The sequence below is a fragment of the Oryzias latipes genome, chromosome 3 (assembly GCF_053564925.1).
Source record: "Oryzias latipes strain Hd-rR chromosome 3, Olatipes_Hd-rR_3.1".
In the NCBI taxonomy this organism is placed as follows: Eukaryota; Metazoa; Chordata; class Actinopteri; order Beloniformes; family Adrianichthyidae; genus Oryzias; species Oryzias latipes.
The window spans coordinates 2,876,887-2,897,749 of record NC_136239.1 but is presented as its reverse complement, the minus strand read 5'-3'; the positions used below and the strand labels follow the sequence as shown (position 1 = coordinate 2,897,749).

Sequence of the window (20,863 nt, the reverse complement as noted above, 5' to 3'; positions counted from 1 at the left end):
TTCATCGGCCATTAACCCTTACGTATCTTTGAAACATTTTTGTAGATGTAAACCTGAGGACATAATGCATCAGTTTGAACATAATAAAGCGTTCAGGTTTGAACGAGCAAAACAGGAAAAAGTGACGAGAAAGATTTTTTATTAATGACATAAATACACAGTTAAAATTCAACCATTGGTTTGCTCTGAATTTTAAAAAGTCTTTTAGACTTCTTAAGCAGAAATAAAAGTAGGGATTCACATTTTCACATAAGTAAATAAAAAACTGAAACATATTTATTCCTTTAATAATTCTTTTTTTGCTTTTTGTGAACCAGAGAGCCATTCGTATACATACATTTTTTATGACTTATAGTATTATTGAAATGGGAGATGACATATTTGGGTCAGAACCAGAACCTGTCTGCAGGTGGACAGACGGTGTGTGATGCCAGTTGCTGTTTTTTTTGTTTTGTTTTTAATCTCCGTGATGTTTCAAAACCTTTACTTAGAAAATGCCTCCTAGACGCGTCTTTGTCACACTGGTCCTGAGCTGAGGTTTCAATGGTCACCCATCAGCAATCAAGCCACACCCACTTTGACCACACACAGAACTTGGTCATTTCTAATGAGCCGCCTATTGGTTTGTTTATTTGATATATTCTCGCCAACAGACCAAAGCACATTAAAAGGCGAATTTCCACACTGAAATCACAACATCTTCATATAAACATGACAAATTAATATATAATAAAACAATACATATAGTATAGAGATGTGCACTGTGTAAGTCAAAAGTGCAGGAGTCAGCGGTGAAACAGTCAAGGCGAGGACAGGGGTACCTGGTAAACTGAGCAGGCTCCAGTTACCCCGGCTTTCAAACCTGCCTGATACTGGAGGTCGACTTGCTGCCTCATGGTCACGCCCACGCTTCTTCAGGAAACGCCGCTTGAAGGAGTCACAACCTGACACATATTATACACACTGTGTCTTTTTTTGTCACATAGATGGACGTGATAGAATCCAATAATGCTTTGTATTAGATAATATTCTTTAAACTGCAATGATAAAAGCCTTCATGTTTTAGGGAATGAATGTAAGCTACCATCAGAATGTCTGTTCTGCTTCTAGATGACAGCAGAAAAAGGTTCAATTCAACTTAAATGTTTCTTTCAAAGTTTAAAAATTCTCTGCCGTTCATCACAACAATGCTAAAAAAAAAAAAAAAACTTGAGAGTTTCAAGGTAAAGGTTGCGGTTTACGGGCAAAGCAGTCCTTCTGACAGAAGTCACATGGTTAAGGAAGCTGTACTAAGCTGGATCACTGCATTTAGCAGAGATCTGAGCTAAGAGCTCTGTCACTGGGCACCTGCTGCCCCCCCAGAAACCAGGAGCGTTAACACAGAGTGACAGTGTGAGCCCGACAGCACCTGACCATCAGAACCAACACACCTGTCCACACGGACAGAGGTCACGGGATCTTTGTGCAGTTCTGGATCACCCAGCCGCCAATGTTGACATCCAGCTTCAGCAGGTCCCTGACCCATTCGTCCTTCTGCGCCCCCTCCATGAACTCAGCCAGGCTGATCTGACCTGGGGACCCACAAACAGCTCATGAAACCACGAACAGCATCGGACTGATCTTCTGGGCCTTCAACCAGTTAGAAAGTTAGGATTCGATCGGTCCTTCTGATTTAAACAGGGCAAAATAAAAGTGTTGGGAGAGACTGTCAAACTGAATCTTACACAAAGTGAGGCAAAAGTCTTTGTCTGTCGAAGATTCTGCAAGTTGTTTCCCTGAAAAAGCTGAGTTTGGTCTGTAATGTTCATCGTAGAAATACTTCAGCTGTGAGATGGAATGAAGACAAATCTAGGAAATCTGATTGTTTGATTTTTTCAAGGATTTATTTGCTAAATGGAGCAGAGCAACGTATTTGGTCAATAACAGTCATCCTGTCCCCTTTGCAGAAAAACAGCCCCAAACCCTGATATTTCCACCTCCATGCTTTACAGTGGGTATGGTGTTCTTGGGATGCAAATCATTTATACTAGGGAGCTCCATCTTGGTCTGATCCGGTTTGAATGCATGACGATGGGATGTGTTACCATAGTAACCTTTGTTGCCGTGGTCCCAGCTCTCTCTTCAAGCCATTGACCAGTTCCTCTGTAGGTCTGGCTGTTTCCTTGTCATTCTCCACATGATTCTCTCTCCACCAGCTGAGATCTTTCATGGAGCCCCAGGTGGAGGGAGATCTTCCGTTTTCTAATAATCGCTCCAGCAGTTGATGTTTTCTCTCTAAGCTGCTGATCATTGTGGATTGGTTCATTCCAGTCTGGGTCAGAGGCACAACTTTGTCCCTGGTGTCCTTTGACAGCTCTTTGGTCATTGTGGACAGGCTGTGGTCTGACTGTTTACACAGATAACCAGTTTTAAACAGGTGACAATCCTACAGGTAACCAGTGGAGAAGAGAAGAGCTTCTTAAAAACGAAGAAACAGGTCTGCGAAGAACAGAATTCTTGATGGGTTTTAGGGGTTACATTCTTACTTTCTTCGTTGTACAAATAAATTCTTTATGAATGAAACAATCTGATTTCCATGAGTCTTTTCTTAATTTCCGTCTCTCGGTTGACGTGTTTCTATGATGAACAATACAGACCAAACTCAGGCTTTTTAAGAGGAAGAACCTACAGAATCAGTGACAAATGCTTTTATTTTCTTACCTTAACTAAAAAAAACACCAAAACTAAGGATCACAGCAACAATAAAATGCAAAAAAAAGCAAAAGAAAACCAGAATGAACCGAACAACAATCAGAAACCCAACCAACGCCAAACCAATCTCAGATTTCATTGTAAATTCTTCACAATTACAAGGAAACTGAAGAGCTCGCCGAGGTTTAAGTCTGAAGCAGAACTAAGAACCAGAACTCACCATCGTTGTTCTGGTCGACCAGCTGGAAGAGTCTGTCGCAGATCTGGGACGGCGTCATGTCGATCTCCCCTCTCTGCAGCTTGATTTTGTAAAGAATCTGTGTGGAAGACGGGAATTTGAGGAAGATGAAGGAGGAAGACCAAACTGTTTCTGGCTGATTTCTCATCAAACAAAGAATGGAAAAAGTTTCTTGCATCTTTCTTCAGCATCTTCCTCTCTTTTCATTTTCGCTTTTCATTCTTCAGGTGAAACGCAGTTTTCTTCATTTAGTTTACACTCTACGTGTTTAGTTTTTGTTTTCTATGTTTTCTGCTGACTTTGTTTCTTGTCCTTCATCACTTTTGCCTCTGGTGACCAGAGCCCTTAATTTAATCTGATTTTGGATGAACCCCGTCAGACTGAAACGGTTTCCAGACTGAAGTTAGAACTCCTGCCGATGAGAAAACCCCGACCTGCCGGTTTATTGATTTTCTCCAGAACTTGTTCTCATTCGATGTCGAAAACCGGTTTTCTGCGGTAAATAGTGGTGGGAGAAACACCATCAGTTTGAACAATTCCTGATTTGCGGACTCAGACCAAAAGTTTGTGTGATTCCAAAAAAAAAATCAAATTCTTTTGGCAATAAAAAGTAAAAGTATTAGAGTATCTGCAGCTGAACACATGGCTGAGCTGGTTGGGGTTCAGTGCTGCTGGGTTTATTCTAGCATGACACTTTCTTCTTTGTGCTGAACAACGGCAGCATAAACCGCCTCTGACCAATAATAGTGATAATAATAATAATAATAATGGATTACGTGTATCTGCGCTTTTCCAGACGCTCAAAGTGCTTCCATTGTGTCCATTGTTCATTCATACTTGGTGATGGTAACTACTGATGTAGACACTGCTGCCCTGGGGCAGACGGGCAGAGGCGTGGCTGCCGGTACGGCCCCTCTGACCATCACCAGGACATTCAGACGCATTCACACACCAGGGGAGCCACACTAGAGGCAGGGAGGGGCCCAAGGACACAACAACGGTTGACTGGGGGGAGTGGGGATCGAACCCTTCGATCATTGGCCGACCAGCTCAAACGCCTGAGATTAATAATAATCAATGTTCAGGTGAAGGAATAGCAGAAGTAACGTCTCTGAGCAGAAGCGCTGACATGTTTAGGTTTTTATGGGGCTGTACTTTTGGACAGCTTCAGTACAGTGGAGTCTGCTGAGATCTGGAAAGTGTGAGGAGATACAGTGAACTCTTCATCTTCATGCCAGTGTTTCATGTAGAGGAGCTCTTTAGTGGCATTAAAGCATGATCTGAGGTCAAAGGTGTTCAGGATCATCACTGATCTTCCCTGCGTTATACAATGGGGCTGCATTGCGTGTCGGTGACCTCTGGCCTTTATCCCTCATTACTGGGGCGCCGCAGGCGTCTTTAAGAGGATCTGAGTTACGAAAACAGCTCAGGCTGTTACAGTTTGACAGATTAGCTGAAGATCTCGGTCTCTGCTTTGTCCCAGTGATCTGAAGCACCAACCATAATTCAAAAAACAGCGTAGAAGAGCCGGCTCCTCTCACCCTGATGATGCGGGTCACCTCCTGCCGGTCCAGTTTCCCATTCCCATCCTTGTCGTACAACTTAAAGGACCACTTGAGTCGGTCTTCAAGATTCCCTCGTAGGATCAAGTTGAGCGCAGAGACGTACTCAAGGAAGTCTAAAGTATTGTCCTGAAGGGAGATGATGGAGTTATTCTAAACAACTGATCGTCTGGTTTGTGTCAGCGCAAAAGCGGCTCCGACTCTTACCTGGTTGGTGTCGAAGGATCTGAAAATGGTTTCCAGGAAGATGGACTCCTCCGAGGATCCGCTCTGAACCCCAAAGATCCTCTTGAACTCATGCAGGTGCAGAGCCCCGCTGGGACACTGCTTCAGAAAAATGATGCACAGCTCCTGAATCTGGGCTGAGTCCATCTCCGTGCTGAGGCCGTCTCTCTGCTGGGCCATGGCCGCTGATGTGGAGGAGCGCTGGGAGCGGCCGCCAGCGGATCTGCTTCCCCTCAGGCCGAACAGGGTGGAGTGCCATCCAGCCTCTTAGCGCCTGTTCTGCTAAGACAATAATCCTGTTAATGAGATCAACCCTCACAAAAACTCCAACCAATCAGCTCAAACTCCTTCGGCTTTGTCTTAAAATAAACCTCGATAAAATGATATCTCAGAAAAGTTGAAGAAATCAATTCAAAGCTTTTCAACAATCTTGAATCAACTTTCACTCCATAACGATGTTAGTTTTCAGTGTTTGTTCTTTTTCTCCAAACACATGTTCTTTTTTCTTCTTGTTCATGACTTTAGCGGTGGAAACTGACAGACTTCAGCATACATGCTTCTTCAATAAAAGCAGTTTTATCCATGTGAGACCTGCAGACAAGGACAACTGTTCCGTTGAGCGTCACAGAGGCTGCTCGATTGTTGGTCTTTAAAGATCTGAGACTTTTAGTGGATCAGAAAACGCTTCTGTTCACACTGACAGTAAGATGCTGAAGATAGTCTGAGAAGTTAGAAGCAGAAATATGAATGAAACTTTTTCGATTGGCTGCCGGGTGTCCATTAAAAAATGCTAATGAACACTTAAAAAGATGTTCCGGTCACATATCCTGACTGTTCTATATTATTGCACTGACCCAAACGCCAGTGTGTAACCGGAACAACAGAAACTTGGAACATAGGTGGATCACAACAGCAGACAGTAAAACAGATCTCTGTCCTTCAAAGGTCTGGCTGGATCTCTGTCACGTTTTACCGTCAACCCCAAAGTTTTTTTTCTTTTTGTTTTTTTAACTTGAGACTGAAACCCTCCTGTGTCGGACATCTTTTACCGTCACAACAGGGGTTATGAATCTTCTGACACACCAGAGGTATATTTGAACAAACCCCCTTTCTAAGTTTTACTAAACTTCATTCATCTTAATTATATTTGTACCAGTTTTTTGTTGGGCCAGATGAAACAAGGAAAGGAGGGAAGAAGAGAGAGGGATGTTCAAGGGATGTTAGGAGGGGGTTGGAGGGTGATTTTAGAAGGGGGGGGGTAAAACCATGAAGCAACATAAAGCGACAAGTTGCTGGATGTTTATAATCATTACGGTCAGGTTCAGATGTAATACAGGTCTAGAAGGGCCGGATACACTCATGTTAACTTTAATTTGAAATAGTTTGTTGTTTGACTTTCTGTCTTGTTGACCTTATTAATTGATATGTGTCTGTAAATAAATGTATATTGAATTAATGAAAGAAATTGTTTGTTGATCCACATTCAGTGATCAGAGTTAATGGTGGACATTTCTTCAACCAAAACGATTTGGGGAACTGCTACTAAAGTTGGCTTCTTTCAAACCAGCTTTAGCTTCATCGTCTGGACAAAATGAAGCAGTCAGAGGTGAACTTCCTCTCTGAAATGATGATTTGGATGCCTTAACATGATGTCGAGAATATAAACCACTTTCCTCCGCTGGTTAGTCCTCATACAGCAGCTGCAGCAGAGCGACGTGGAGGCAGGCTTGGTAGCCGTTACCATGACAACACACTTTTGCGCTTGTTTAAATAGACCTCTTCTTGTGAAAATTGATTTACACCTTAAGAAAATAACACGATTAAAGTAACTGATCCCAGTGCTGCAAATAATAAAATGGAATTTTCTTATGTCTAAAATGATGCAAAAGTGAGTGAATATTTTAACAATCCCAATCGATTTTTCTTAAATATGTCATATTTGTCATTAACAGGCAGAATATCTTTATATGATGTCTGAAATATGTTTTCTAAAGGCTGTGGATAATGAGGCTGTGGGAAAATTCTTGACTGTAATGTAAATGGGTTGAATGATTCCAGTTGAATGATTGAAACACCACAGCAAATTTGTAAAATCAGGCTTCAAATCAAATGTCTGCTGAATTGTTAAACAGCTGATTGATCTTGTGGCTAAAAGTTAAAAAAAGAGCTTTATAAAAGTTCATTTTGGAGCTTTTCTACTCATTTTTAATGGGAACAAATCCGTTAAATAAAGGCTAATTGTAGTCACAGTAGAATGCTTGAAGCAGCAGAAAGTGTTCAGAAGGTTCTGGAAATGTTTCCCAGCATTCACACTTTTTCACATTTCTGGCTCAGATTATCTGTTCCCATCCAAGGGCAGTATGAGGTCGTTCCTTATGTGAGGTTCATGCCAGGAGAATTAGACCGCGGTACTTAGACCTCAGCCAGGACTTAGAGAACCAAAAGAAGACTGGATGCTGCCGGAGCTCCAGGTAACACAAATAGCCTGCAGAGTAACTGGTGCAGGTTAATGCCAATCCCACGAGGAGCGGGCGGGGTCAGCACAGGACGCTGAGGCAGGAGCACGGCACAAGTTTTGGTTTTATAAGAGCTGGGCGATTTTGTTTGCACATATTTGTGAAACACAAAGATGTGTGAAACACAAATGTGTCCATAAATCTTTAGACTCTGGGCCCATGACCTTGCTGTGTATTTGGGACAAGCTCGGACCATAGATGACTAAACCCCACAACCAAAACGCTGATGATGATGATGATGATGATAGGATGATGATGATGATGATGATAGGATGATAATACGATGAAAAGGCCAGCAGACTGGAGTAACTGTAGGAAAGGTGCACCTTCTTTGTTGAAAATGTGCCAAAGCTTCTCTAAGTCAATGTATTTCTAGAAGTAGATCTTTTTCAGATTTATTAATATTACTTAAGAGAAATAGGTGGAATATCAATCCTTGTCAATCTTCATTCATATATGTCACACTATATTCAAAGTGTTACTGGTGTTTTTTTTAATCTGATTGTACATTTTGTTTTTTAGCCCAAATCAGAAACGTTTGTTGTTTTCCAGAATTTTCCTCGTCCCGGCCACTTCCTCCAGCTCCTGTGGGGGGACCACGAGGCTTTCCCAGCAGAGAACCTTAAGTCTCTCCAGCGTGGGGAGGCAGGTCGGAGTTGATCTTTACAGAGCCTATATCATGCTTTTCTTCAAGCCTTTCAGAGTAAACTATATTCATATTTAGGATGATATCTTACCTTTGGCACACTAAAGAACAAATTATTTATGAAATAAGTAGGAAAATGAACTGTTACTGTATATTTTCCTACTCCGAAGTAAGACGACTCGGTATCTGACACACCTGCCACCGCACATCATCTGCCTTAAAGGCGGGAATAGAGGTAATGAACTTGTGTGCTCCTCCCTCCACCTGCAGATCTTCCAAGTGCAAACATGTGACCAGAAACAATCGCTGTGACAAAAACATACGTGAGAAAATCCTCTTTTTATTTTTAATTTAAAGTCTCACTCCGATCATCTTTGGATCTATAGTAAAAGTGTTCCCAGTGTTCTTCTGTGATCATATAAAACACCATATATGCTGATCACTGCGGTCCTAGTGATCAGTGACAAAAACAGAGCTTTGTTTGGGTCATTTGGGATAAGAAATGCGATACATGAAACTGATGTTGTTGCGGAATGGCCAATTAATAAATACTTTCAAAAACAGAACTCTTTGCACAATACCGGCACCAGATGAAACCCATAAACCATCCAGACCCATTTATTCAGATTCTCACTTGACATGTTGTTGTCATCTTTACGGTATTCACATCTATCGTTGCTAAAATTTGGATTTTGTGTGTTTTTAAGGGAGAAACGCAGACACGCTGCTGAAGCCAGCTGTAGGATGACGCCATGAAATGGGCGGCACCCACAAGGAGCGGATGGCGGTGCCTCATTTACCGAGTCGTCTGACTTCAGAGTAGGAAAATAAGCTGCAAAATGTTATAAATAATTTGTTCTTTAGTGTGCCAAAGGTAATATATTATCCTAAATATGGATATAGTTTACTGACTGAAAGGCTTGAAGAAAAGTATGATATAGGCTGTTTAAAGAACAACTCTGACCTTTCCTGCTCTGACTGCACTCGTCTTCATCACCATCAGCTTGACCTTCCTCTGGGATTATCTTCATCTTTTGGACAGCACTGACTACCAACCACAGCTGCTTCTGGACGTCACCAACTTCCTACAGAAACCATTAAACTAGTTTCACCAATCAGCTTCCTTCTCTGTGGCTGTAGAACAAACATGGCCATATCAAACTTACTGTTTCATTATTACTTGAAAAATAGTCATACATTTGCACACACACACACACACACACACACACAAAGTGAAGGCACTTCTTTCCAACATTCTGCTTCTAGCATCACATCAACTCTTATGTAGATTTGATTGGACTGTTTGGCTTTTGTTGAAGTTATGTCTCTGATGTTCCAGAGGCTCCAAGAGAGGCGTGTCTGGAGGAGGAGCCTACTGGATAAAGATTCCACCAACCTCAAATCCAATTGGTCCAGCTGAATGGCCAACCACACCCTCTGATCCAGTAAGAATGGCTTTGGTGCAGAGAGGTCCTTTTCAGACTGAGACAGACTATGACTTTCCAAAATCCCCCTCATTGAGCTGTTGTTCTCTTTATTTTGGATTGTTTTATTGTTATTTGATTTGCTATTAAGTTGCTGTTTTTGATAAGTTATATATATATATATATATATATATATATATATATATATATATATATATATATATATATATATATATATATATATATATATATATATATATATATATATATAAAAATATATGAAAAAAATATGAGTGACAAATGTGTGTATATATATATATATATATATATATATATATATATATATATATATATATATATATATATACACACATTTGTCACTCATATTTTTTTCTTTGCACTTTTAAAATTAGTTTGGGACCACTTAATGTGCATCCAGCATGCAGGTAATATACTGTATTCAGTTCTTCAGCAGCAACAATAATACATTCACAAAGTGTAGTAATAGAGAAATCTGCTGATCAGTTAGAGGGCCCACAAATTAAATTTCGCTTAGGGCCCCCGGAAGACCAGGGCAGGGTTGGATTAATGAATATGGGTGTGTCTAAATAAATGAGCCGATCACTCCCAGCTGTGTGTTGGCTGAGAGTGAAGTCAGAGAAAGAGGAATTCTCTGTTTGGTGTGACTTATTTGATTCTGGAGGAATTTATCCAGGTGAAGTTGACACGGTAGTCCAGGTACCACGCAGCACCCCAGTGCAGTTACCAACCTGCTAACAGTCTGCATCAAAGTGAATCTGTTTCCATCATTTTAACTCTGGTGTTTGACAGACAGAAAAGTCTGTTCAAGGTTGTGGAAAATGGAGAAAAGATCAAAGGAAACATCAGCGTCCAGATTAGAAAGAAGGAAAAGACTCCAAGGATGAAGGAATACAGGCGGTCGTCTTCTCCAACATCCAACAAATGTGTCGTTTGTAACAGTAACTTGGTCATATTTGGCTAATGAAGGTTTGCACTCTATTTGACTAATCTGGTTAATGATCTTATTGGTGGATTTAATCCAAGCTCTTCTACTGTTCTCACATACAATCGATGCTTCAGATGTAATGAACACAGTCGTTTGTCTTTTTTGTTCAGGTTTATGTGACACTGAAGCACAAAAACAGAAGAATATTTCCTTTAGTTTCCATTGATGTTCATTCATGAAGCCAAAGGAAATGACCGGAATTTATTCATTCATAAAAGGCGTCAGGGTTGGATTCAGATCAAGAAAAAAGAACAGAAGAATTTGACAGTTTTTCCCAGAAGCAGCGTTCAGAAAGAAAACACAAACTGATGCGTGTTAAGTGTGAACTAACCTATATACTACATCTTAATTGTGAATTCAACTATACAAGTAGCTTTACTTCTAACGTAAAATAAATGATGTTTTGTTCGCCCAGGGCGTCAAACTAACCAGGATGAAGAATGAATCCCTGTGTTTTCATATGCGTGGGAAACTGATCCAAACGGCTCTTGAGTGGTAAAGGTTGCAGAGCCCTGGTAGAGGCCCTCTGAAGGAAAAGGAGTTTTCCACCTGTAGGTTTCTGGATCTGGAATCTGACCTGGCCCTCCTAAGACAGCTTACAGCATCGGATCTGCAGGCTTTGTTACTTACTGGTTTTGGGAGTCACCTGGTTAAAGATGATCTTCACCTGTGTGGGTGTGGCCTAATAACAGGAATGTAGGGAGGATGACCTGAAACCGCTTTCCTGTGTTTATGGAGTTTGAAGGTTGTTGGTTTGACTTTACCAGCTGCTGACAGATAACTGACCTTCAGAGATGTTTTCCTGCTGTCTTCAGCTTTCAGATGGTAAGTTTAGAACTAGTCAAAGTCGTCGTCTTTTCCTTTACTTGTCTCTCAGTTCTCTAAATAACCTAGAAGTTGTTTTAACGGGACACGGGAAAGATGAAGCAGAAGAAGAAACGGCAAATGATGACATCTGGTGGGTGAGGAAGGCAGTGCAGGATAAAGGTGAAGTCAACAAACTCCAAAGGTTTTTTGGTTTTCAAGATGGTCAAAATATTGCGTTTGATATTTTTGTAAGGGGGTGCATTAAAAAGGGTTGAGCAGTGGTGCAGTGGTCAGCGCTCTTGTCTGTCAACTGGAAGATTCTGGTTCAAATCCCAGCTGGGACCCTTCGTCGTGGAGTTGGCCTGTTTTCGGGGTTGATTGATTACTCTGAAATGTCCTTAGGTGTAACTGTGGGTGTGTGATTGTGTACCCCGCCTTCCCCCAGCAGTAGCCAGGCTCTGAGCAGCCCTGTGACCCCACAACGGATACAGGAAGTTAATAATTTGGATGCTGGATGGACATATTAGAAATAAGGATAAAGATTTAATTTAGGGACAGAAAGATTTACATTCAAAAGTCCACAATCTACGGCTCCCTCTGGTGGTCAGGGGAGGAAACAGAGACTGGACTCCTGACAGGTACAGTAGGAACTGAGATTGTTTGAATTGTATCTTCCATTTGAAAATGTTAAAAACAGAACAGGCTTTAAATATACAATGTTATGTATTGTAGAAGATATTTCAATATATATACCAATAGTATGTTTATGGATTTATTGAATAATAACTACTATATTATCACATACTGTCTGCAAAATATATCACTTCTGTACATAGTATAATTATATAACATATAGCAATATATAACTATGAATATTTACCAATATATAAATCCTGGTGAAATCTAATGTTGAATAACATATTAACAACAATAATATTGTTTTGTAAGGGGAGTGGCTCGTCTGCACTCCTCTGTGGGAGGAAAAACCTGCTGACGCTTTTTCTCCTTTGGGAGATGGAACAGAAAAAGGAAATACCAGAGGCAAAGCCGCCTTGTATGCTCTTGTTCGGCCTGCAGAGAAGCAGAGCCATCGTATCATTTGGGCTTCAGACCATCCTGCTGCCCCATTGAGACAGTCGGCAGCATGTTGGTGTGGGGGCAGATTAGAGCTTCACAGCTCCAATGCCCCCCCGCCTGCTGGGTCAAACCGGGTAAAGCGTTTGTGGACGTGCTCGACTGGATCAGCTCTCCTGCAGAGACCACGCTAAAGCCGTGATGGCGATGTGTAATCCCCTGATGGGCGCCCTTTGTCTGCAGAGGACAGAGAAGAAAATCTGCTTGTTAGTTGCAGAGAAGACGACAGATTCAGGGTTTACCTGCAGAGAATGCAGTGTGAGCAGAGTTTCTGGAGGTGGCTAGACTCAAAGCTCTGGAAACACAGACATGCAGGGTAAAAGGCAGAGGGATTTGGTTGAGATATGTGAAAAAGGTCAATTGGATTTGTGCTGGAGGTCCTCTTGAAATAGCTCAGAGGGACCACAGATGCCGTGCATTCATGACCACCGTGCAGCGATGCACTGGCAGGATGACTTCTGTGTCTCATCGCTGAAATTATGGGTCAAGCAGAGAGCGCAGCTGGCAAAGAAGTGACCCTTCAGAACATCCAGGAGCTGTACCGCAGGTTTGCCAGCGAATGTCCAAGTGGGAACCTGCACTTCCACGAGTTCCGGAGGATCTTTGGGGTCAGCAGCAGCTCCACACAGGAGAGTGCTTACATGAAGATTGTGTTCCAGTCCTTTGATACAAACAAGGTAGAGTGTGAAGCTGGCCGGATCCCGGCGAGAACCCTCAGCATCAGCTGTGATGTTTCCCTTTCAGGATGGTAAAATAGACTTCATGGAGTATGTGGCTGCTGTGAACCTGATTCTTCGAGGGAAGCTGGAGGACAAACTGAAATGGTCTTTCAAAGTGTACGACAGAGATGGAAATGGCAGCCTGAGCAGGCAGGAGGTCGGTCATGTTGTTCATGTGAGTATTTCCACTGACACACTCAGATCTGTTACTCTTCCTGTAAGCTTCCAAGGAGTGTTTAGATGAATTACTGGCCAGACTAAAGTCCTGGATGAGCACACATTCAGATAATCTCTTACACTTTACACTCTGCAAATGCGAGAACTCTCTGTCCTCTTATACAGTGAGGACACCTGCGCTTTGGTAATAAACCTAAATGTTTGTTCATTTGTGATTCCAAGTCCAGACTTCAGCACCGGTGAACAAACTCCGTGTGTTTTTCATACATTTAACACCATTGATGTCATTTTCTGGCATCTCTTAACTGACTTCACGCTAAATAGTGTATTTGAAACAAGTTTACTGTCTGTGTTAAAATATTTTTAACACAACATTTAGATTCTACTGAGCCCGTGTCCTGACATTAAGATATAAAAATATATCTTGTTCCCACAGATTAATATCTTGTTCCCACAGGTTATTATGTCGTTCGCACGAAATACTATTCCGTTCCCACAAGATATTATTGCGTTCCCTCAAAAAACTATTCCGTTCCCTCGAAATGATTAACTCGTGCGAACGCAATAATTATGTCGTTCGAACGCAATAATTAATCCGTTCGAACGCAGTAATTATTCACGTCATAAGTCATACACGCGGATATGCTCTCTGTACGCCGGCAAAACTAAGCCGCTTTCAGCGGTAACTTCCGTGTCTCTGTGACCCATATTCGTTCAAAAAAGGAACATGAAAAACAAAAATGATCACTTTATTACTGTCTCAATGAATATAAGAAAAATATCAAAAGATTTATGATAACTAGGCTGCTTTGTCATACGATAGCTCCTGCAAGGCTACTACTAGCGCCGCTGCAGAGCTCTTTGATGTATGCCGGCATTTGGGCAACTGGCTGGTCTGTTGTCAGACAGCTGATATTGTAGTTTAGGGTCGAATAGGAATAATAATATTCAGGACTTGTCTTTTATTAACTTTAGCAGTCAGTTGCTTTACATTTGAAGGCTATTAGGATACATGCTAACTGACTAGCCGATCATTGATCCTGTTATTAATTTACGTCATAGATTTACAGCAGATACCTTCACATTTCTGTCTGTGTGTGTCTCATTACATTGCATTGAAGACACGGAGGATGTTTAGAGAACAGATTTATTTATTTCAAAAAGCACAAAGCATCCATCGTATTCACGTTCATTGTCTCGATGACAATCTGAAAAATATCATATTAAGCTGGCTGCTTCGCCGAAAGCACTTACCTTTAGCTTGTAGCATAACAACAATGGCAGTACGTCACGTTTCCCAGAATGCTTTGCGGCCAACCATTGATCTTGTTGTTAAACCTTGGTCACAGGGACACGGTGATTGGCCAATGATTGGCAGGAAAGCATTCTGGGAAACGTGACGTACTGCCATTGTTGTTATGCTACAAGCTAAAGGTAAGTGCTTTAGGCGAAGCAGCCAGCTTAATATGATATTTTTTAGATTTTCATCGAGACAATAACAGATCAACCATTCTTGCTTTTATTTTTACCCTTATTGAATGCTCACAGAGACACGGAAGTAGAGGCAGGAAGCGGCTTTTGCAGCAAGATGACTGAGGCGTACCAGATGATGTGAACGTGAATACGATGGATGCTTCTGTGCTTTTTGAAATAAATAAATCTGTTCTCTAAACATCCTGCGTGTCTTCAATGCAATGTAATGAGACACACACAGACAGAAATGTGAAGGTATCTGCTGTAAATCTATGACGTAAATTAATAACAGGATCAATGATCGGCTAGTCAGTTAGCATGTATCCTAATAGCCTTCAAATGTAAAGCAACTGACTGCTAAAGTTAATAAAAGACAAGTCCTGAATATTATTATTCCTATTCGACCCTAAACTACAATATCAGCTGTCTGACAACAGACCAGCCAGTTGCCCAAACGCCGGCATACATCAGAGAGCTCTGCGGCGGAGCTAGTAGTAGCCTTGCAGGAGCTATCGTATGACAAAGCAGCCTAGTTATCATAAATCTTTTGATATTTTTCTTATATTCATTGAGACAGTAATAAAGTGATCATTTTTGTTTTTCATGTTCCTTTTTTGAACGAATATGGGTCACAGAGACACGGAAGTTACCGCTGAAAGCGGCTTAGTTTTGCCGGCGTACAGAGAGCATATCCGCGTTTATGACTTATGACCTGAATAATTACTGCGTTCGAACGGATTAATTATTGCGTTCGAACGACATAATTATTGCGTTCGCACGAGTTAATCATTTCGAGGGATCGGAATAGTTTTTTGAGGGAACGCAATAATATCTTGTGGGAACGGAATAGTATTTCGTGCGAACGACATAATAACCTGTGGGAACAAGATATTAATCTGTGGGAACAAGATATATTTTTATATCTTAATGTCAGGACACGGGCTCCGTAAGATTCACAAATTTAATGGATTCAATGTGTCATGTGCTGCTCTCTCTCTCTCTCTCTCTCTCTCTCTCTCTCTCTCTCTCTCTCTCTCTCTCTCTCTCTCTCTCTTTACATTTATTTATTTATTTAACGTGAAGTTTGTCAAAAACAGTTCAAATATTTACTTGTTAATTAGTGGGAGAAAAAAATCAGTGTACAGTGCCATATAAGCAAAATAAGTTAGCATAAGCAAATTTGTTTTATATACATTATTAATCCTTATTTTTATTCATTTTTCAATTTTCTGATCACGATTACCATAAAAAATTAAGTTTAGTATATCTTATCTATGTATATGTCGTTTCTTTGTCTTCTAAAGTTATTTTTTTCTTTGATTTCTGGAAATAAACAGATTCCAAATCCAAACATGTTGACTTTAAATCCATTTGATCAACTTCATTCTATGAAAGTAAATCTGCAGGTACAGTGGAGGAAATAAGTCTTTGCTGGTTTTGTAGGTTTTCCCACTTGAGAAGAAACTGACCGTCTGTCGTCCTAACTTTAGGTTCATTTTGAACAGTGAGAGAAAATAACAAAGACATTAAGAAATCCACTTTAAACAATTTATATACGTTTATTTGCGTTTTATGGAGGGAAATAAGTATTTGTTCCCTCTTGCCAGAAAGACATTGTAGTTTGTGGTCAAACCCTTATAGTCAGCACAGAGGTTTCTTGTAGTTGATGAGCAGGTTTCTCCTCAAATCAAATGTCTCTAAATCACTCAGGTTTGGTGGCTGTTGCTTAGCAACTCTGAGCTTCAGCCCTCCCCATAGGTTTTCTATAGGATTGAGGTCCAGAGACTGGCTGGACCACTCCATGACCTTCATCTGCTTCTTCTGCCTCCGTTCCTTGGTTGTCTTTGCTGAGGGTTTTTGGTCGTGATCCTGCTGGAAGACCCACCCACCACCCATTTAAACCTCCGGGTGGAGGGAAGGAGGTTCTTACTCAGGAATAGACGGTACATGGCTCCGCCCATCCTCCCGTCCACACAGTCAAGTAACCCTATACCCTGGATTGAAGGTCATCTACTTGTATTTTGTCCCAGTTACAACAAAAACGTTGTCTCCTTAACCTGGAGATGTCAAGCTCCACATCTCCTTCTCGACGCGGCATCGATTTCTTTTTTTTTGTTGCTCAGTAGTGATTCTACGAGCAGTTTGACGTGTGGTTTAAACAGAATAGGTGTGGCACTTTACCCAGGCCTTATAACCAACCAAAGACTTGGGAAATCCTGGCTCTTCCAGATTCCTCTGTTTTGGACCGGCTCACTAAAAACAACTCTTTGCTTTATTCAACTTATTATTCAACAATATAAGATCATGCATTAAATGAATCACCACTGCACAGAACGTGTCATAAGTATATAATATGTATGTTATTATTTATTCCTTTCAGATGAACGAAACCAGCATTTACAATTGAACCTTCTTTAAACCATCTTGAAGAAAATTAACACCACAAACCACAAAATAAAATAAAAGTTAAAATGTGCAGGCCAAAAAAAAAACAACAAGACTTTGATTCACTCTAAAGATTGAATTTAGAATGACCAAATGTTTCAGTTTAGAGGAGCTGATCTGGTTTCTGGATCTGACCGGTTCTGGAGAAGATTCTCTCAGGTATCTGTACAGGTTGGTTGAGGGGCTGACTTTATGTGGAATTATTGTCCTGCAGACTCTTATCAATAAAAGTCAATTAGTTCCACATTTTTCTTCTGTTCCCAGTACCGTCACTCATTTTCTTCACATTTTTGTGGTGCTGTAGTTTCTTGCTTCGATTTGGCCATCACCACCTTAACCGCCAGCTTGTTTCTGATGGTTCTGTAGTCCAGTCCGGTCTGGTTCAGGTCTACAATCGTCTCCCTTGAATCCACTGAAAGCTCTTTAGAGTTTCCATGTTGGAGAGTTTGGAGTCTGATTGATGGACTGATTCTGTGGACAGGTGTCTTCTCTACAGGTGATCAGTCCAAACAGGTGTCTTCTCTACAGGAGTCTAACGTGTGAACCAGAAATCTTAATGGTTACAAGAGGTCAAATACTTCACTGTAGAATAGAATTAAAGCTTTCCTGACTAAAAACGTCTTGAGTTGGGATTTAAAACACTTTGACGGAGCGACAATGGGAGGGAGTCCCAAAGATGGGGAGCAACTGCTTGAAAGGAGAGATCTCCTCCAGTCTCAAAGCCAGTGTTTGGGATGCCTAAGAGATGTTGGAAGACTTCAAGGATCGGGCCAAAGAGTATAGGGTTAAAAGGTCAGAGAAGCACATCCGGGTTTGACCATGCAAGACTCTAAAAACCAAAAGTAAAAATTTGGAATTTGACAGGCAACCAATGTAGAGCAGACAACAGAGGAGTGTCTGTTTACTGCTTCCAGGTGAAGGCCCTGTAACTCATTAAAACTGCGCTTTGAATCTTCCTTGAGAGGAAGAATGAATGAAACTCCTGTGAAATGCTCTGAACGGCAACAGACAGCTGAAATATGTGAAAGTTTGGGTAAATTTAACAGAAAAATATTAACCCTTTTTAACTACCCAACCAAAACAAAATCTGTTTTTTTTTCTGGTGCTTGTCGCCTTGGGGAAGTAACACACACACACACACACACACACACAATGTTTTCTAAATGTGCTCTGCTGTTTGGCTGAGCAGGCAGTAGAAAGGTTGAAATGTGTCACTGGAAGTCCCACTGCAGGTCCAAACGTCTGTCATCAATGTGAACGTGAACCTCATCAGTGGATTTCTTTCCCTCCAGATTATCAACAACATAAAGAAACACGAGGATCCAAACCTTACAGAAAGTGCAGATGACATCTGTGACAGAATGTTTCAACTGCTGGACAAGAACAGAGACAGTAGGTCAACCGTTTTAAGGAAAGCTTGGAAACTTGAATAGAATAGATGTTTATTGTCACAAGCACAGCTTACGAAATGTCAACTCCAACAAAATCAGACTTCCGTAAAGAAATTCAAGCTTGTAACAATTAAAGTTGTTTTCCTCAAACTCTCCACTTCTTATGGACCTTTATTCTGTTTATTTCACACATTTGAAAAGGAATTATTTGAATCACTGGATGAAGACCTACACATGAACAGGGCACAGCCCAGCGGTCTACAACCACGACCTTGTGTTTTTAATTCACATTCCTCTACCAAACCCACACTGTGCTTTTCTGTTCACTTTTTTTCTCCATGTTCACCTTCCAGGTCAGATTTCTTTGGAAGAATTTATTGAGGGAGCAGAGAAAGACCCGTGGCTGATGGAGCACCTCAGAATGGACATCAGGCCCACCGAATGGTTCGTCAGGCATCACTCCTGAGCAGCAGACAGTAGTGATCCTCTGCCTCCTTTCCAACGTCCCACCTTTTTTTTTATAAAGACACATGCATTGTTGTGGTTCCGAATCTGAAAAGGCATTGTAGAGGTTTTTAATGGAGGACACTGGGGCTTTGAAGCCCTGTGATGGACTGGTCCAGGGTGTACCCCGCCTTCACTCTTCTGTAGCTCTCCAGCAGCTCCTTGACCCCAAACAGGAGTATAGTGGGTCTGAAGAAGATGGAGCAGTTTAGTTACCTGACACCTTAGTCTTTTTAGGTGTAGATGACATGGAGATCTGATCTGGGGCCAGAACCTTCCTAAAGCCTTGCACAGCAACCAGTCCCACATCAGAGGCACATTCCTGCAGCAACCAGCTGCTGAAGGTCCTGATTCCTCTCTGGGGACTGTCAGCAGCACCACTGGCTGGCTGGCTGGGAAACTGGTTTTAGATGTCCACACCTCCTGTTTGCATCTTCCACAGTCTCTTCTGGGTAAAGTTAAACTTTAATACGAATTGCCAGTTATCTCTTTTGTTGACCCTCTTCCTTTCTCTTTACCCAAATGAAGCATCAATGACCCGCCCTGATGTGACATTCAGATTCTATCTGTACATCTGCATGCCTTTATTGAAAGGTGGGGGCTTCCATGCCAGCAAATGTAAACTTCACTGAACGCCGGCTCTGTCAGCTGTTTGAAGAGACGGGAAAAGTTCAGCTGCTGCTGAAAAAATCCCCCAAAAGTTTCTCTTCATGTCTTTGTTGTTTTTTACGGATGACTGTACAACTTTTTCAATAACTGTCAAAATGTTGACACATGTTGGATGTTCTGTAGCAGAAAGTCCGGTATGAGCCCATTGACTGTATATGAGAACTGGACTGAGGGACCCCTCCACCCAGGCGTTCCAAACAGGAAGTAAACAGATATTACTCGCTACTACTAACCATTCTTAATTTGCTGCCTTTTTCTTGACATGTTCTCGCCAATCCAATTTTTTTAGATTTTTGTAATTTGTTGTTCAGTTGTAAACTAGGGATGGGTACCGAGCCCCGGTATTGAACGAGCCCCGGGCAACATTCTTCAAGACCGCAGTATCGTTAAGATCTGACCTCAACGGTTCTGCTGTCGGCACTGGAGAAGTTGCTTTTTTTGTGTCCCACAAAATATAAATGTTATCTGCCATATTTGACTCACCAAGTCAGTCAATTTTCCTTTAATTAATGATGATATTAATTTAGCTATTCTCACTGAAGAGGAGAGGTCTGTCTGGCTATTTGCCTGCAGGATTGTTGTTCAGAAAGCATGCGGCGCTGGAGCGCCCCGACTACTTTCGTGTCAACCTGCTGCCATCATGACCGTATTCTGCGCTCTCTGTGTAGGACACACTGAGGAGCGCAGGGGGAAAACAACTCTCAGCTGCAGAGGATGTGAACAGGTGAACAGGTAGAGAGGAAAAGCAGGTAGAGAGGCGGGGAGATGGAAACAGCGTCAGATTTCGATGCAGCTTTCAATGCGGGAGTTGAAGCAGAGACTTTCTCTGGGATGATCTTATGAACTCAAACATTTATTTAATTTGTTTTATATTTACATCATGACAACAATATGTCAAAACATTGCTGTTTATTTTTCTTTAAATAACTTTTTTCATGTATTTTACTTTTCAAGTTGGAAAATGTATAAAGTAAAATGTTTTGTTAATAAAAACAGTGTTGCATTATGAAGAAATAATGTTCTTAATTTGTTATTTATTGTCCTCAAAAAGTACCGATAATAGTATCGTTAAAATACCTGATTAATAAGCAGTATCAATAAGACTAGTAGTAGTACCGTTAAGACCTTAACGATACCCATCCCTATTGTAAACTGACCAATCAGATGCCTCAGTAAAAGTCGGTGGAGCCTGCTGAGCCCCACGTCCAACATTCA

The 20,863-nt window shown here is 41.3% G+C and overlaps 2 protein-coding genes across 2 annotated transcripts; one reads left to right on the top strand and one right to left on the bottom strand.

Moving 5' to 3' along the window:
* Window positions 1-122: 122 nt before the first annotated feature.
* Window positions 123-4,990, bottom strand: guca1g (guanylate cyclase activator 1g). The gene is made up of 4 exons (XM_004066769.5): window positions 4,699-4,990; window positions 4,471-4,620; window positions 2,912-3,008; window positions 123-1,571 (listed from the first exon to the last, which is right to left on the bottom strand). The coding sequence occupies exons 1-4, from the start codon at window positions 4,894-4,896 to the stop codon at window positions 1,450-1,452; spliced, it is 567 nt and encodes a 188-aa protein (XP_004066817.1). The 5' UTR covers window positions 4,897-4,990; the 3' UTR covers window positions 123-1,449.
* Window positions 4,991-12,431: 7,441 nt separating this feature from the next.
* Window positions 12,432-20,662, top strand: LOC101158587 (guanylyl cyclase-activating protein 2). The gene is made up of 4 exons (XM_004066768.5): window positions 12,432-12,947; window positions 13,015-13,164; window positions 18,377-18,476; window positions 18,829-20,662. Exons 1-4 carry the CDS (start codon window positions 12,750-12,752, stop codon window positions 18,939-18,941), a joined length of 561 nt encoding a protein of 186 aa, XP_004066816.1. The 5' UTR covers window positions 12,432-12,749; the 3' UTR covers window positions 18,942-20,662.
* The last annotated feature ends 201 nt before the right edge of the window (window positions 20,663-20,863 follow it).